Source organism: Zeugodacus cucurbitae, chromosome 5 (genome assembly GCF_028554725.1).
Source record: "Zeugodacus cucurbitae isolate PBARC_wt_2022May chromosome 5, idZeuCucr1.2, whole genome shotgun sequence".
Taxonomy (NCBI): Eukaryota; Metazoa; Arthropoda; class Insecta; order Diptera; family Tephritidae; genus Zeugodacus; species Zeugodacus cucurbitae.
The window spans coordinates 62299409-62317983 of NC_071670.1; the positions used below are offsets into that span (position 1 = coordinate 62299409).

At 30.1% G+C, this 18575-nt stretch overlaps 1 protein-coding gene across 3 annotated transcripts in view; it reads right to left on the bottom strand.

Moving 5' to 3' along the window:
- Positions 1 to 18575, bottom strand: part of LOC105208880 (midnolin homolog) — a 65290-nt gene that overhangs the window by 21146 nt on the left and 25569 nt on the right. For all 3 annotated transcript variants that reach the window (XM_054230694.1, XM_054230693.1, XM_054230692.1), the window contains exon 3: positions 14387 to 14474. In XM_054230694.1, coding sequence (XP_054086669.1) covers positions 14387 to 14474 — 88 coding nt within the window. The remainder of the gene's footprint in view (positions 1 to 14386; positions 14475 to 18575) is intronic.

Genomic DNA, 18575 nt, shown 5'->3' on the forward strand with positions numbered 1-18575 from the left:
TGTTTGATTGGGTGTGGTGCGGTGATAGTGAGAACCCTACAGAAAAACAACAACCAACAACAGTTAATTCATTGTTTTATATTTGGAGTTATTGTGTGTGACACATTCCCCTCAGTGATGTAATCATTTTTGGCAGGCCAGGCCAGTAAAAGAAACTTAACGTGTGTAGGGCGTGTAAACTTTCACATTTGTTGTTGTCGGAAAACTTTATACTTTAGAGATGGAAAATGAAATGAGAACGCTTAGAATGTGGAAAACAGTTAGGTAATAAGGAATTTAGAGTGTTTTATATAGAGAAGTTCATAACTATAGTTGGTAATATGTATGACATAATTGTTTGGCACTTAGTTTGTTAGTGATTTCATTCGAGAAAAAATCGATTTTGTAATTCTCGCACGGTTTATTAAATATTTGTTATATGATTATGAACTTATGGAATATCAAAATGTCAAAATTTACGGTTTATTAAATATTTGTTATATGATTATGAACTTATGGAATATCAAAATGTAGTTATTAGATCATATTCCTCAGCGATTTCGTTCAAGTTGAACACTGTTCTGTAATTCTTGGGCGGTTTATTCTACATTTATTATATTATTTGTGTTTATTATGAACTTATGGAACATTAAAATGCCAAAAATGCGGTTAGTAGATTATATTTCTGAGTGATTTCGTTCAAGTAACACTCACTGCTGTAATTCTCGGACGGTTTATAACATATGTTGACAAGTTTTATATCATTTATGAACTTGTGGAACATTTAAAAATAGTAATTTAAACAAACTAATTTTGTTTTTCTAAATTTTTGTGCAATTTCTAGTAAAAAATTAAATTATTTCTCTTCTAACTGACCGCTTCCACAAAAAAATCAAGTGGCTATAGTACAAAATAACAATTTCAACAACAAATTCTTGATTGATGTGTTATTTACAACCTGATAACTACACTATTATTATCTAATAATTCAATCAATTCATACTTTGTGACTATAGCACCTGAAGTGAGCGCTCTAAAGAATTTTTTAAGTACAGTTATGGCGTAAAAAGAGTTACGCTGATAAAAAATACGATAGTCATAGTGCAAAGCATCAAAATTGTTGTGTTATCAATGGCAACATTTATAACTTTAATTGAGTACGTGCATGCTATTGCTACCTTTGTTCATATGTATATATATATATATAGGGACACAACATATATAGGGACACAACAACAACGCTAACTATTTACTATTTAGCGCCAGCTAGGCATTTCAAATAATTGAAATGAAATGAATATCAGCGCAAAACCGCACGACAAAGGCGCAAAGTTAGTAAATAAATAAAATGAAAGATTCAAGGTGTGGTTTTGCATTTATGTCATTAGAGAGCCGCACAGCGACACATGCAATCGCGTCGAAATATTATTAATTTAAAAACTAAACACACACCCATACATACATACATAGTGCTAGTGTATGTGTATTTGAAAACAAAAAGTAAACAAATTCGCTTTGCAAGTGTGTGGGCGTCACACGCTGGCGTTACGCTTGTGTGCGTGACTTTTACAGTATACTGTATAGTTTGCAGTTATGTATGTGTATTTGTAGTTATATTATTGTTTGCTAATTTTTTGCTTTTGTTTTTGTTATTGTTTGTACTTCTTCGCATATTTTCGGTTAATTTTCTTTGTTCAAAAAGTGTGTACTGAGCATGTTTTCGAAGATCAGTTCTCGCGCGCAAACAAAGGCAAACTATTTTTTTTTGTGGTTTTTGTTTTTGCTTTTTTTGCTTTGCTTACGACAAACTGTGAAAATTAATATCTACAGAGATACCAACAACCATATCTATATGTACATAGTAGTTTACCTGTTGATCTTATATATGTATGTACATATTTTTTTTAAGAAATATTTTGCGTGCAAAGCGTGTTTTTGTTGTTATTTACTAGTTTTTTGTTTGTGACAATGTCATAAAAATGGAGATAAATGAGGTTAATTATAAGAAATGGATACTATCGGAGCACAGAGTAATTACATAATACAGCATTATTGCAATTTTCAATTAGGAAGTCGAAGTATTTTACTATTTTCGCACGATTTAGTTATTTACCTTTAGCAAAGAATTAATTAAATAGCAGCACTCCTGCCTGGAGATTTTCTACAGAATTTCTTTGTGAATTGTTATTAAAAATTTTTTTCTTATATTTTTTTATTAAAAAAACGCTTAAAATAATTATTATTTCACTTTTATATATTTTTTTTTTAATTTTTTTGTTTTTAATTTATATTATATTTTTTTTATAAAATTTTTTAAATTTTTTTTTAATTTAATTTATTTTTTTTTTAATTCGATAATTTTTTTTTTTTATTTCATTTTTATTTTTTTTACTTCGATAAAAAATTTTTTAAAGCATTTAATGAAAAATTTTGTAAAATTTCAAATTTCATACCATATTAGTTAACTGCTATCAAATAACACGAAATATCATACATAAATATTTGTTTCAAAAAGCTGCTATCAATATTACACATCTGTTGATTAAGTTAATTAAGTGTCCTCACATATAAATATCTCTCGCTCTTTTTATCAGTTATTATAAAGAAAAAAATCTTATTGAAAAAAAACATATTTTTGAATAATTTTTGTTTAAGGTAAATGTTAAAATAAGTGCACATACTTTTCCCCCTTTAACGCCTAATACATTTATTATGGTTTTTGCGTACAAAACTGTAAAATGTAAAAAAAAATGTTGCCTACATTTTGGCGCGTACATTTAAAACTGTGGCTTTGATAACACAATCACTAAATGTAATAGTATTTAACAGTGAAACATAAATAAATATAGCGATGAAGAGGTAAAAAACGAAGATTTTGTTAGATAAATGTAGAAATGACAAGTAAATGTCAAAAAGTGTTGCCTACATTTTGGCGCGGACACATAAAAAATACCTCAATGTCGACTATGCTCAATATATTTTGTCAAAAAGCAGATAATTTCAAAAATTCACAATATTTTTTTAGAATAACTGAAGAATTTCTAATAAATCTAAAGAATCTAAATAATTTAGTAGTCTCAAAAGTGAGAAAGAAAATTATAGATTTACTAATTTATATGTATATTTGTGTGTAAATACATGCGACTACCGGCTTTTAGCAATGACAGGTGGGTGATAAGAACCAAGAATTTATTTGCCATAAGCTGATATTGACTGGCAGAATTAGCGCCTTGGATTGCGGTGCTTATCAGTGACGCCTAAGTATACACATGTGTATGCAATAACGGAATTTGTAGCTGTATGCAGAGGTATTTAATTTCAATAAAAGAACCAGCAGAATACATTAATTAAATTTTAAATGGTTTTTGATTAATATTTATCAACAAAAACACATACATATTTACTATTATGGAGAATCGTCTTTTGCAAAATATTATTAAACAAACACACAGAGAACTCAACTCCACAAAGATAGCCGCCTAGACAATCTAGTAGAAATCAACCAAGAACAAGAACAGCAACAACTACGCCAAGCCATTGATATAAAACAGTAGAATATTGCTTTGACGCCGCTCAACGTTCGTCGCTCAACGCTGTTGTCAATCATACTCGCTCATATGGTTGTTGTTGTTGCTGCTGCTGTGCTGTCATTGTGCTGCTGCTTTTGTTCGGGCTTGGAATTTGAATTTGGGTTTGGAATTTCTTTGTTCGCGCGTCACCAGCACTACAACAACAGTAGCAACAAAAACAAGAAATATACGACAATAAAAACAAAGCGATCTGATGAGCCAGCAACAACAACAACAACAATACTGCAACAAATAAATTCACAAAACATAAAGTCACAAAAATAATAACAATAATACTTATAGTAAATGTGTGCACAACAACAACAACAACAACTGAGTGTATGAATAAAGAACGACACACCAAATTGAATATGTAAATATTTGTTGAAGAAGCTTCAAATTGTATGAAAAATGTAAATTTGTGAACAAAGCAATACTACAACGTGCCAACAGCAACAACAACAGCAGCAAGCAGCAGCGCGACGAAACAATGCCAGTCAAAGGTACAACAAATTACCAATACAGTCAAACAAGATGTTAAATTCGTTTAAATAACGTACACACACAAAAAAAATGCCAAAAACAAAAAGAAAATAATCAAGTAACAACAACAACGCACACATATACAAATCTACTGGTAGGCAATATGATATTGACAGACACTTTGTATAGCTTATAGCTTCTCTGTGATGACCACACAACCAACCAATATCATTCGACGGCGATGACAACAACAAAACAGCTTAGTAGACAAGCACACCGAAAATGCCGAAATCAGCCGACATTCAAATTCAACCAAACCCACAGCCACAGCCAGCAGTCAACACAGTCAACAGTCAACAAGCGTTGTACGTAAACAAAGCCAACCAGCATTGTGGAGGCTATAAAAAATCTGTAATGATGCATTATCAAAATATATAAAATAGCAATTAACAATATAAGCATTGTTGCGCGCCACCTAGCGCCCCCAACACCCTTCAACGAGCGAACGCTGAGTAATTCAGAAAACAGTCAAAATACAGACGAACGATGTCATCGCGTTGCGCATTCGTCAACTGCCTAAGGCTGAGTGCATAGCGCATTGGAGCGTAATTTGAGAATGATTTTGAAGTTTTTCGAAAGTCTAAATTTAATTAAATACTTCTTTTCAAGATGTTTTTAGCTTGCATTTTGACTTTTGCGGAAATACTGCGCTTCCTAGAGTTGAGTAATTGTAACACTATGCGCATAGCCTAAGGGTAGTGCAAAAAAGAATGACAAAAAAAAAACATTTAAGAAAGGAAATTTAATCACCAGTAGTGGGGTTTTTCGTGCTCAACTGAGATTAGCCAGAAGCACGACTTGAATAATTGAAAAGAGTATGTGACATGCATAGAAAACCCATTATTATTTAGGTTATTTTTAGAGGAGAACAAAGCAATTTACAAAGGTTCGGTAATTTTTTTTTGTTCCTGCGACATACATATATACTGGGTAAAGAGAATGAATTGAAAGGGAGAGAGAGATAAAATTGTTATTCCACAACACCGGAAAAAAATTAATACTGTCAGTCTCCACCAGACATGAAACACATTTCAGAATTCGGAAGCGTTGATCTTTGTATGTGATCGAGTTCTTTTCTTTTTGTCCGCTTAGTAATTTCGATATTGAGTTTAGAAAGCACAGACAGTTTAAAAATCAAACAGTTTGGATTCGAATCTACTGCTTAAATATACGTAGCTAGTTCGACATCTTTCTAACATCTACAGCATGATCTGTTAACCTTAAAAATTCTTCAAGGTCTTAATTTGAAATTTTTGACAATTTTTGAGAAGAAAGGAATTATTTCATAGAAACTTATGTATACTTCAGAAACACAAAAGTAAGGATATTTGATGAATGGAGCTAAGATGAGTCTCAGTCTAAGACTTTCTTTGTATCAAGATTTGTAATCAATAAGTTCCAGAACCTCAAAAATTTCGGGATCAATATTTTTATAAGTTTCTGGTAAGAATAGAAGACATTAAAACATAAATTTATTCATTCTACGCCATTTTATATATAAATATGATCTCAAATTGAGCATTTATCAGAGTTTCGAGATCCCGAAAAATTTCGGGACTAAATTTTTATAGTTTTTTTTAGAAAAGATCATTATACTTAATTTTATATCTACACATGATGTCAAATTGAACATTTATCAGAGTTTAGAAACTTATCGGGATCCTGCAAGTTTTTGGGGTTCAGATATTTATAGTTTTTATAATAAAAATTGAAGAACACGCCGATATAAACATGTATATGTATGTATTTGAGTGTCTTAGCGTACTTAGAAGAGTTCAGCTGAGCTGAGTGGAAGACTTTTAATAAGAAGGAAGTTTTCAAACTAGTAATTTTCCTTATAACCAGATTTCATATGATAAAAAATTCTTTGCTAATACATATTCGATTAAAGATTACAAAAATATTATGCAAAATATATGATCCGTGACAACATTCTTCCTGCTCATACCACACACACCAACAGCGCATCAGCTGTTTAAAGACATACTTATATCTGATTGTATGTACATATGTATGATTGCAAATGTATTTATAGTGGTAAGCAAAACAAAGAGCCATTAAAAATACATGTATTAATATTACATTTTAGCTGTAATCGTCAATCGACTTCGACCCCGTGTCGCAGCGGTTGGAGTCCACTGCACCATTTGCCATTCGCCAAGTGCATCAAAGTCAGTCAGACGCACCGAGATGCCCAGACGGACGGACAGACAAAAGTTGAATGGAGTAGATAAGCGGAGCAGCAACAGCAGATACAACTCAATTACAACAAGAACAATAACAAATACATATCAAGAAAAAAGCGCAAAAGAAGCTTGTGCTCCCTTTATTCTTTGTCATCATCAGCTGAAATCTGAAATCTTTGTCTTGGCTCGTGCTGCTACCGCACAGATTGCTGTTGGCTACTTTGAGCACTTGACGGCCAACAACACCACCGCCGTCGACGCCACCTTCTCCACCAGACTGCCCCCGCCATTGCTGATGCAGCCGCTGAAGCTGTATTGTTGCTGTCCATCGTCATCAGTACATTACTTTTGATTATTACTGTCCAACTCAAATTCAACTCAACTGCATTCTTTGTACTTGAATGCATTAAAGACATACATATAAACTCATAAGTATATGAATATGAGTAGGCACTTGTAAGGCGGCTGCTGCTGCTGTCGCTACCGCCGCTGCTTTCTTTGTGTCGCAAAAAACTTAACGAAAATCGCACCCTTCACTCCATCAACGCCACCATCATCAGGAGCACCAGCACCAGCCGGGGCACAACTACCATTGCACTTTGCATGCTATGCGAGCAATTTTCATAAATCTATTTGCCAAAAAAATTACGAATGGTCACAGCCAAAAAGCAGAGGCGAGGCACCAAATTTATGTTAATATCTTTACACAAGTGTGTGTGCGATATGCAGACCACAACAGACAGACAGTTGCAATTATTGTTGCTGTCGTCGATAATTTTTTCCCCTCTTATTTTTTTTCACATTTTATTTGCATTTGTCTTTGTTGTTATGAGCGTTTTTGACGCTGTTATTTTTGGCTTAATTGATTCTTTATTTGTCAGCTGGATGACTCGCACCAACAACAGTTGTACACTAAATTGTTGTTGTTGTTGCTGCTTTTGTTGTTTTGCTGATGCAAGCACACGGCGCCCACGTTCGAGGGTGGATGGAAAATCGATGAAGTATGAGCGCCAATATGAAGAAAGAAAACAAGAACTTCAGGAATTTTGCTTAATTTTAATGAACGGAAATTGCAGAAAGTCTTTAAGCGCAGTCCATAAATTGGGCAAAAACAACGAAAAATGGTGATAATAACAATAAGCGATAATTGCAACGCAATTCCTAGCAGCAGCCAATGTCCGTCTAAATTATACGCCCCAGTGCAAGAAAAAAAAACAAAAATCATGTGAGAAATGTGAGGGAGAAAGTTAAAGAAAAATATGAAATTTAAAAAAATATTTAATTCGAAAATAACAATCAAAAAAATATAAAATTAAAAAATAAAATAAATAAAAAAAAAAAATAATTAAAAAAATAAATAAATAGATAAAAAATAATACAAAATATAATGTATAACAATTTAAAATAATTAAAAGTAGTAATAAAAAATTTAAAAAATTCATTTTTTTAATAAAAAAATATTTTTTATAAAAAAAAATTATTAAAAACAAATAATCTAAAAAAGTTTATAAAATATAAAATATAAATAATTTAAAAAAAAAAATATAAAATAAAAATAATTTAAAATATAATAAAAATAATGAAAAAAATATAAATTATTTTAAAAAATGTGTAATAATGCTTAATAAAAAATTAAAATTTAAATAATAGTATGTATAACAATTCGGAAAATTAAAAATAAATTAAAAAATGTAAAACATTAATTAAGAAATTACAAAAAAATATGAATTAAGAAAATTTAAAAAATTAAAAAAATTTAAAAACTTATTGATAATAGTAATAAAAATATATTTTATAAAAAAAAAAAAATTAAGAAAAAAATATAAAAAAATAAAATATAAAAAAAAAATAAAATATAAAAAAAAAAAATATAAAAAAATAAAATATCAAAAAAACTTATAACATTAATAAATTAATTAAAATTTAAATTTATAAAAATTTAGATAATAACACAGCCCGACAAAATTAAAAAAATTGTTTGCTTCTTTGAATTTATTTTTTTAAGGTCATAAGTCAAGTGTAGGGTATAAAAAAGCTATATCATGAAAACTAGAGCTGATAGAGTCAAACTGATTACAGATTTGAATTCAGCGCACCCACATTAACTAGAATCAGTTGATAAATTCAAAGAAGCAAATTGATTGTTGGCCTATGTAATTAATGAAAAACTTATAATTTTATAACAATTTAGAAAAATAAAAATATTTTGAAAAAATAAGTTTATATAAATTAAATAATTATTTAAAATAACAAAAAAAATAATAATTATAAAAAAATTTATTATAAAAAAATATAATAAAAAAGTTAATAAAAATATATTGGAAACAAAAAAAATAAACATTTCCATACAATAAAATTACAAAATAAATTTAAAAACGCACTCAAGAACAACATCAAAATTAATTAATGGTTTTAATGCATATATTTTTCACAAAATTCGCAACCATTAATCGCTCCACACATGTGTCAACCGTAAACAAATATACAGTATATACAGTATATTCATTAAGAATGTCATCTGCAAAATGCCATTTTTAGACATTTCGAATTGGTGTCGCTTCATATTTTCTCCAGAAGCAACGAAAAGAAAGGCAGTATTAGCTAGATGACAGGCGAGCGAGCGCGTCAACGTTGATCTCAATATGGTGATGATGATTGGCATTTATAAACACGCACACACTGATACATTTATACATGCATACATATAGGCGCAGCTGTACACTGCATGCAAATAATATGCAAATGTGCGCAAGTATAACGCTATTTTTAGCAAACTGCTTAGCTATTTTTGTAAGCACACGGTGCATAGACTTTTAGATGTAGTATAGATCATGTGTATATATCTCCAAATGAGTGCTTAGATGATTAATAACTGTAAGCAACGGTATATAGAATGAATTGCATTTGATGCCACAAAGAGTTGCTGTCTGTGTCTCATTGATATTTGAAAGTGTTTGATGTGCGAGCACACCTGTCTTTACTCTGATTTAAGCATATATTTGGTCAATGGTGGGCGTGCGTTATTTTGCATCAAATCAAGTGCTTTGTATGTATGTATAAACAAAGGAAAATAGTGAATTTCTATAATTACAAGAATACAAAGCGTTAAAATATTTGTTTATTAGAATTTATTACAGCACTAAGTTGACATATACTTTGTAAATTGACCACTGCTAGGTGGTGTTGATGTGGTAAAAATGTACTTTTTTCTTCAGAAGACAGCTTTTGAAAATAAGAGATTTTTATTATTTTTTCTAATTCTTATCTTTTACTTCAAGTTCTATCAATACCACAGCTTACACTAAATTTGGAGGTTATATTTTTATTTTTGATATGGTACTATACTAAATATTTAGTTAAGACATACTCCTGCTCTCAAGAAAATCGTTTATTTTCTATCATTAATGGCAATTACCGGAAATACCTCAGAAAAATAATGATTAAACAACATAACTCTAGGTTTTTTTTAAGTTTCAATCTTCTCTCTTCGACTTTTATTAACCATACCCCTTTATTATCCATAGAAGACCGAAATAAAAGAAGTTCTATACCGCTTCTGCAGGCTTCTCACGCTATACTTCAGATGAGAATATATTTGGTAGAGTATTGAAGGAAGGGATAGATGAGTCAAGTTTAGACGCGTAATCTTTTTAATCCCAGGTTATACTTTTGGAACTATTGATTATACTATCCAATAGTCAATCAAAATAAAGAAGCTTGTGTGAAACCTCGTCTGATCTTTAAAAGCCGTTAAACTCAATTTTCAAAATTCTATAATACAAATGTAATTTCAAGGACTATATGGTGGACCGAAATTTATAATTTTGTCATAGAGAAAAAGAATAATGACGAAATAAGAAGAATCAAGATTTTGGGATACATTAAGACTGCTGAAGACCGAGATGATGTCGAAAGACTAACTATTGCAACATTAATCTTTGCGGTGTAGAATAAGAACTTCTTTCAAATCTTTACACATACAAATCCACAACAGCCTCTACAAATACATTAATCACCAAATAGAGTACATCCCGCGCGTTGATTTATGCAAATGTTATGCAAATATTTCACGAAAACGCTGTATCCAATAGGTAACGAACGTAACAGATGTGTGATGTCTTCTACAAGCACCGAAAATCTAACAGTTGCTACACAAAAGCAACGGTGTTGGCGAGAACATTAGCATTAGTAGTTAAAAAGACATTTCGAAAAGAGATAGAACAAAAGGTAGCCGAAGAAAACAAACCAAACCGAATTGAAATTCATACAATTAAACGAAATATGCGCGTTGTTGAGCGCTACAAAATGCCCAGCAAGAACCAAAGTAAATACCGTTATTGTCCTCAATACAAAGCATATGTACGTGGAGTATGCCCGTGACGATATTATCTCGGAAATTCGGTCAAGAGACGAAATAACAAATCACAACATTAGCAATAACAACAAAAACAGACTGGAAGTACAGAGTAGGTGAGTAAGTGATCAACACCAGTTAGAGGAAATGACGAAAAGAACAGCAGAAGAAAAGCGGGGAATAAACGGTGACAAGCGTTGAGAATAAAGAATTCTTAAACGTTTTACGATAACAGCAGCGCTAAATGTGGACAAGAAGAATCGGACGCATACATGCATACAAACACAGAAGAGTAGAGTAATCATTGGAAGTTGCAAAAATAGCAACAGCAATAAAACAATAACAATCAAAACTACCATTTTACAATATTTATTGTTGTTGTACTTATACTAGATATGCTCAGTCTCCAGCAAAAAAACACTTCCCATAACAATTGAAGACACCGATATGGAGTAACACGCTACTCGCCAGCGCGTCGTCGCGCAGTTAGTTGTGCCAGAAACGTTGTTACGAAAGCGTCTATTTCGTACTGTAAAAAGCACGAAGCAACGGCAAAGAGCAAATTATACGGCAAACACTGTTACGAGAACCAGCTGAAGATGACTGGAGAAACTGGCAGCAAGAAAAAAGACACCGCTGCAGAAGAATTGGGTAATCATAGCGTTAACAGTTTGCTCTAGTTTATGGCGTGTCTTCGACGTGTGCTGTGTGTACATGGCTTAGAGAATAGAGAAAACTGGCGTAAACGCTTTGAAAGTCAACTGACAGTAAACGGGGTTTTACAGCCGCTTTACCTTTATGACGCTTTCTTGATAGACACGTGACACCGTAACAGTTAGTATAGATTTTACAGCAAAGACAAGACTGGTTGAGAGAAAGGCTTGCACTTTTTAATGCTTACGGTGTTCAAGTGAGAAGCGCTGAACTAGCGGTGTTATACTTCTACATCTTCTCTTTAGGTCACTGCTACAGTTAAGTAATGATGAAGTGATTAGCAACATGACAGTTGGGTTAGAGAAAAACTTGCGGTTCTACGAAGCAGTGAAAAATGGGTGGCTTGAAAGCTTATTTGGACTTTATTTTTAAATAATTGTGGTCTTTGGTGCTTTGGTTTTTAATGTTTCTCATAACAAAGCCTATATGGCTGCTTTCACTTAAAATTTTCGGGAAAAGCTCAATCGTTTGTCAAATTTTAAAGCAGAATTTATTTTATCATGTAATACTCTAAGAAAACTTTAAAACCGCATAAATAATTTGCCAAAACGCAAAATATTGAGAAAGTTTAAAAAAGCTCAAGGTAAAAGCTTTCGAAAATTGTTGTTGTAAATTGTTACAATAACTGATTTTGGCTGTTTGTAGCACTTTTGCTGTGAAAGCTTTATAGCCTAAAAGTTTTTTCTACGAAAGCTTCAAAAAAGCTCATGGCTGTTTACAAATTTGGAGCGTTTTATATAGAGTATGGGTTAGTAGAAGTTTAAAAAGCTTTTAAGTAATTTAGAGTTTAGCTTTAGTGAAAGTTTAAAAAAAGCTTAAAAAGCTTTTACAAATAATTTTTCATACAAATTAATTTAACATGTTTTCAAGAACTTTTTTCACGAAAGCTTCAAAAAAGCTCAAAGGCAGTAAAGGCTTGCTGCTTAATAATTTGAAGTGTTCTCTATACAAAAGTATTTATATTCATGGGCAAGCAATTTTCCAAGTATTCCACAGTACTTTTGTTTATCAAATTAGCGATTTTGTGTTGAACAAGCTTTTAGTAAGGTTATCAACAATGTTGTCTAGTTGACATACTTTACAGGAGTTTTTTTTTATTTTTTTATCAAGCAAAGAATACGGGCACATACAACATAAAAAAAACAAAAACAAAAACAAAAACAACAACAACGAAGCGTCATATTAAATTTCGAAAAACTAAAACTATACAACAACAATGCATACAAATGCAAATGACAACTACAACTATGCACAAACGAGTGAGCACGAGAACTGGCTAAACAAGAGAGCTCAAGCGACCAGTTGTCAAGCCATCCAACCACATTGTACGTACATATGTGGATGTCAGGTCGGTGGGGGAGCTGGTGACGTAGTCGCAGTTGCACGCCAACAAGTCTCTTTGGAAAGCCACCAACAACAACAACGCCGTTGGCCGACAAAGGCGATTATGTCAGCGCAGAGCACAAAGAGCTGCGCAACGGCTACCGGTGGATTTCACACCATGCCTGCATATGCGTGAAGCGTCGTGCAGTAGTTAGGCAAGTTGAGCGGCGAGCGCGGTTGAATTAGCCATATGCGGCTGCGCACAAACGCACGCCCTCATCGTCAAAGTGATCAGCAAAATCGCCCAAAGCGTCGCCGATTTGTCGCTTTACGCTGTGTGTTTTGACTGTTGTTGTTGTTGTTGTTTTTTGGTTTTTGATATTGATATAAATTTAACACACACACACACACATAAAGCACACGCAGTGGATTTACTGGTGTCAAGTACGAAATAGATACAAAAGTATATGCATAGATATCTACATATCTACATATGTTGTTGCGTTTAAATTTCGAATTCGAAGTTATTTAAGCATGCGTTTCACTCATAGTTGATTTGTAGTTAATTGAAATTTAATTCAAAAAATATATTTTTTTTGCCTTTTTGGCATTTTATTTCATGTTTTGCTTTTGTTTGTTGTATTTTATTTTGTTGTTGTAGTGTCGCTATGGCGAGGTCGTCAAGCAGGTCTGACTAAAATGAAATGAAATTGTTGAAATTTTGGTTAAAAATTTGCCATTTGCGCGCAGGCGAGTTTCGCTTTTTTTGAACAAAGGCGTTGTTGGTGTGGAGGTATTGGTGAAAAATGCATAACAACAAAAACAACTCAGGTGTATGTATGTATGTATGTATATATGCGTGCGTTATAGAAAGGCTGGCGCACTTAACAAGTTTTATTGAAGTGGCATTCATAAATATTCCGCTGCGTCTTTGTCATTTAAATACAAGTATTGAAGTTAGTATAAGTGCTGCAATTATATATTTAAATTATTTTGTTGTATTTGACGAAAAAAAATTAGCAAATTTGCTTTCAATATTGCAATTGGTTTGCAATTGATTCTGAACAAAATTGCTTTGTTTGCGTGTAGAGATGGAAAATTGTGCGATTTGTAGCAGTTGCAGTTTAAAGTGGTCTACACTTTTGTTATAAACTGTACTTTGAAGTTGAATAATTTTAAATATTTTTTTAAGTAAATGATTTGTATTCAAAAAATATTTTCGTAAATTTTTGTTTGAAGAAAATAATTTTTGTATTACGTATATCGAGTTTTTGACTAGGAATAAAATTTTATTATAGAAGAAATATTAAAAAAATTATATTTTAATAAAAATATTAAAAAAATATTTTTTTTTTTCAAAAATCTGGCTTTAAACCAGCCATTTCAAAGGTATGAAATTCTTAGTTAATAAAATATATATTTTTTATATCTTATATTTTACTGCAAATAAATGAAGGTCTACAACAGAATTCTATATAAAATTAGATCCGAATACCATCAGGTATGATATATAAATTCAGAGGAATAAATGATGTCTGAATATATCACAACATTTTGATATATTTTATATAGAAATTTTGAAGATATTTTATATAGAGAATTATAAGATATTTTTATAGCGATTAACTGAAGTGAAATTAACTTTTAACCCTTATTTGCTCATAATTATATTTCTGATATTTTTTTCTTTTCAATTTGAAAATTTCGTTTTCACTTACCAGTAAGCCGGTCTCTACATTTGGTATCAATATAATTCTGGAGCCATCCATTAAATTATTATCTTTTAATGTGCCATCTTGTAGTTCTCTGCAAAAAAGGAGATACACATTAATTAATTTTCGTTAAAAATAATACAGCATTTAATAACAATAATAATAAAAAATAATAATTTTGTTTTAATTTTTAAAAAATATTTAAACACTATAAAAAACAAAGAATTATTACAAAATATATTTCTGATAAAGAGTAAAAATTGATTTAAAATACTTTAATAAAAAAATTATTAAATTAAATTATTCGAATATTTCAATATTTATATTATTGAATATGATGTTCATTTCATTAATACTTAATTTTGCCAAACAAGATTGTGAAATTGTGATTTTGACTTTGATTATTTTATTTTGTTTTTTAATTAATTTAATTTAATTTATTTATTTTATTAAATTTTTGTATTTGATTTCTTTATTTTATTTAATTTATTTAATATATTATTTATTTTTTTTAATTTAATTTTTGTTTATGATTTTTAATTTTATTTTTTAATTTCTGAATTAAAATTTTTTGATTTTTTATTTTATTTTTTAATTTCTGAATTTAAAAAAAAAATAAACAAAATACTAAAATTTATTGTGTAAAGAGCGTAAAACTAAATAAAAATTTTAAAATCTAAAAAATATAGAAAAATTTATTAATTTTCATATTTTGTTTAAATTGGGTTTACAGATATTTATTTTATTATTATTATTATTTTTATATTATTATACTATTTTTTACATAAAATTTATTCTTTTCATTATTTAAATTTTTTTTCAATGTTGTTTGCATAAAATGTATTTATGTGCTTAGGAGAAAATTTGTTGTGAAGTAAACTAAGCAAAATGCGTAATATATTTAATATATTAAATTTAAAAAAAAAATTAACTACTGAACTTAATATGATATTAGTGACCTTAAGCACCCGAAATATAACAGAAATATATAATTTTTCAAGCATTTAAACTTTGACAGTGAATTTTTTTAAGTTTTTTTTTGCACTTCATGCGCTAATCACTTGAAAAGTGAATTTACTAAATGCAAGTACAGAATTTTGTCGCCGAAAAGTGAATGCACTGATTTGCGTATTAATGGTTTCGCATTAACCACACACAGTCGACGCTTTGTTAATCTTCACGCCAAGCATGAGTGTGTGTTTCTTTGTTGTTTTGTATGTAAATACAAAATACAATTTACATGAATTAAACAGTTCAGATTGAGATTTTAAACAAATTGGTGTTGCATACAAATTCAAAAAAAAAAAAATGAAGAAAACACAAACTGAAAACCTGACAGACGTACATTTGTGCTTATGTGTGTGTTTGTTTGTAATTGTTTACGATTTAATGCGAAAAATTAAATCTTCGTGCAGTTCAAGCACTCAACACTTCAACTGCTCGCTTGACAACTCCGTCGTCCAAGTGTCAAAAGTCGAGAGTTGTTCGATTAATACGGGCAAACATACAGATATTTGTATGAATGTATTTGTTGTTGTTGTTGTATTGTATTTCAATATTTGTGCGAATGCCAGTTTTTAGTCTTAAATAAGTTGAATTGATGCGCTGCTTTGTTTTAATTGCCTACACCCCTCTTCCCACCATCGTTCTCATAGTTTCTTCATATATTGGTGTATGCAACAGGTTTCAAAAAAACCTGGCAACTACAATTGGCAGGTGCAAAATTTAAATTGACACAAAGTTGTATGCATTGAGTTGAATTGTGTGCTTAATTAATAGTAAACAACGGCGACGAGCGCTTTGTTGGGGAAAAAATTTGCAAAACTAGAACGCTGCTCGAGATCGCGTTAAATCAGCCTAGACAGAAATATTTATGTACATACAAACTACACGTGTAATTGCTAAAAATGGTTGCATGGATTCAACATATTTTACAAAAAGAAAAAAATAAAAAATAAAATATAAATAAACAAAAATAAATAAAAATAAAAATAAATAAAAAAACGGAAAAAATATTTTAATATTTTAATATTTTTTTACCAAATATTTATGAAAACCAACATTATTATTAGCTAAATAGGTTCTGAACTTTAACCCTGGAAGGTCATCGCTATTTTTAAAAAGTTGAGGTCATCCCTCGTCGATTCGACGACGGCATTAATCAAAGTCCTTAATATATTATCCTACCTATCAAAACCTACTAAAATCAATATATTCACATTACCTGGTTTATATATCTTCTAAATAAAACAATATCAAACAGTTTTTCCTAAATCTTTTATTAAATAAATAAAATTTTCACAGCCCTGATTCATTCGGCTTTTGTACAAAATAAATACTCGCGTCGTCGAAACGACGAGGCATGACTTTCCAGGGTTAATAAATATAATACCAAAGTGTAAACAAAGAATATACGCCTAGATGTAGGCAAAATCTTTTATTAAAGTTGCACATCTAGTAGTAAAAATGTATGTTATTACTCGAAAAAATGGTATCATGAACTTCAGATTATGATTATGAGTCTCAAAATATATAAAAAACAATCTTTATGCAGAAAATTGTTTTTATTAAAAAGTAATGGAACTAGATATTCTACTCTGAAAACATAAGAGAAGAATTTAAAAAAATATTAAAACTTTTGTTTAATATAAAAAAAAATAAATATTAATTGTATTTAAAAAATTTTATTATTTAAAAAAGTTTAAAATTATTTATCTATTTATTTTTTACTATTTATTTTACACTACTGTATTTATTTTTTAATTTTTATTCAATTTACAGAAGCCTACAATGTTGCTATAAATTTATATATTGCAGCCACTTATATATACTATTTACTGTCTTAAAGACGACACACACACACACGCACATCAGTGTCTGCTGCATTTTCTGTCGTTTCATTTATTTACACCTCAAATAAAGTCGAATTGCAACACCAGAATGCAAATAAAAAAGGTTAATCAAATTCCAGCTTTATCAGCTTAATTCGCATTTTATTTATTCATTTATTTATTTTAGTTGTTCTTCTTCTTGTTGTTGTTCTTAGTATTGTTTGTTGTTCGTGTTCCGTTTTACATTTTTGGTTATTTTTCCGTTACACGGTGCTTGTTGTTGGTTTTATTTTTGATTTTTTTGTGTGCGTCTTTTTTGCAGTTACTTGGCAAGTAAAGTGCAAATACTTCAAAAAATGCTTATGTACTTACAAATGTATGTATATATATTTATATAGTACATAAAGCATATCAAGCAAGTTGAGTTGCAAGAAATAAAATTGTCAACTGTACATTTTAATTATAAAGGCTTATTTTATTTTGTACGCAACAAGTGCCTATAGAAGATATAAAATAAGGGAAAATATATGTACATGCATACATACATAAACTATATAGAAGTATATGTAAATATGTATGTATGGAAGCATATAACTTTGTACGAGTGCATTTATTTTTAAATTTGTGGTTTTCGTTCTTTTATTTTTACAGTCTGTAGTTATGCTGTTTTGTTATCAGACATAGTTTTTTTAACATACAGGGTGCAGCAAAAATTCAAAAATTTTGGTTTTAGTATATTTGAAGATAAATTATCAGCAAATAGAGTTTGTAGAAAATTTAATTAATGTTGAAGGTCAATTTTGAAGTTTGTAAAGATAACTAAAGAGTGTATATCGAAGATAAAAAATTTTAGATATTATTGAAGACACTCTCTTTTTCTTTTGGAGACAACAAAAAGTCACACAACATGATTTATTATTGTTGTTGGGAAGTGTATAAACATTCTCGAGAAGTTTTGAGATGACATTACTTCAACGAATAACAATCCAGGTCCGTTCAGATCACGTAGAACCGATTGTTTCTGGTAAGATATCATAGCAATTATATTTTTAAGACAACAACATGAATTTATTGCTGTTGTAGGTGTTTAAAAAAATTCTCCATGAAGTTTCTTGTAACACCTTTTGAAACAATAACAATCCAGCTTCGTTCAGATTACATTGGATCTAGTCTATTTTGGAACTTATTATTGTTGTTGTAAGTATTTAAACCTTCTCCAGTGAAGTTTAGGGGTGACATTACTTCAACGAATAACAATCGGTTTCGTTCAGGATACGTAGAACCGACTGTTTTGGTAAGATATCATATCAATTATATTTTTAAGACAATAACATGACTTTATTACTGTTGTAAGGGTTTAAGAT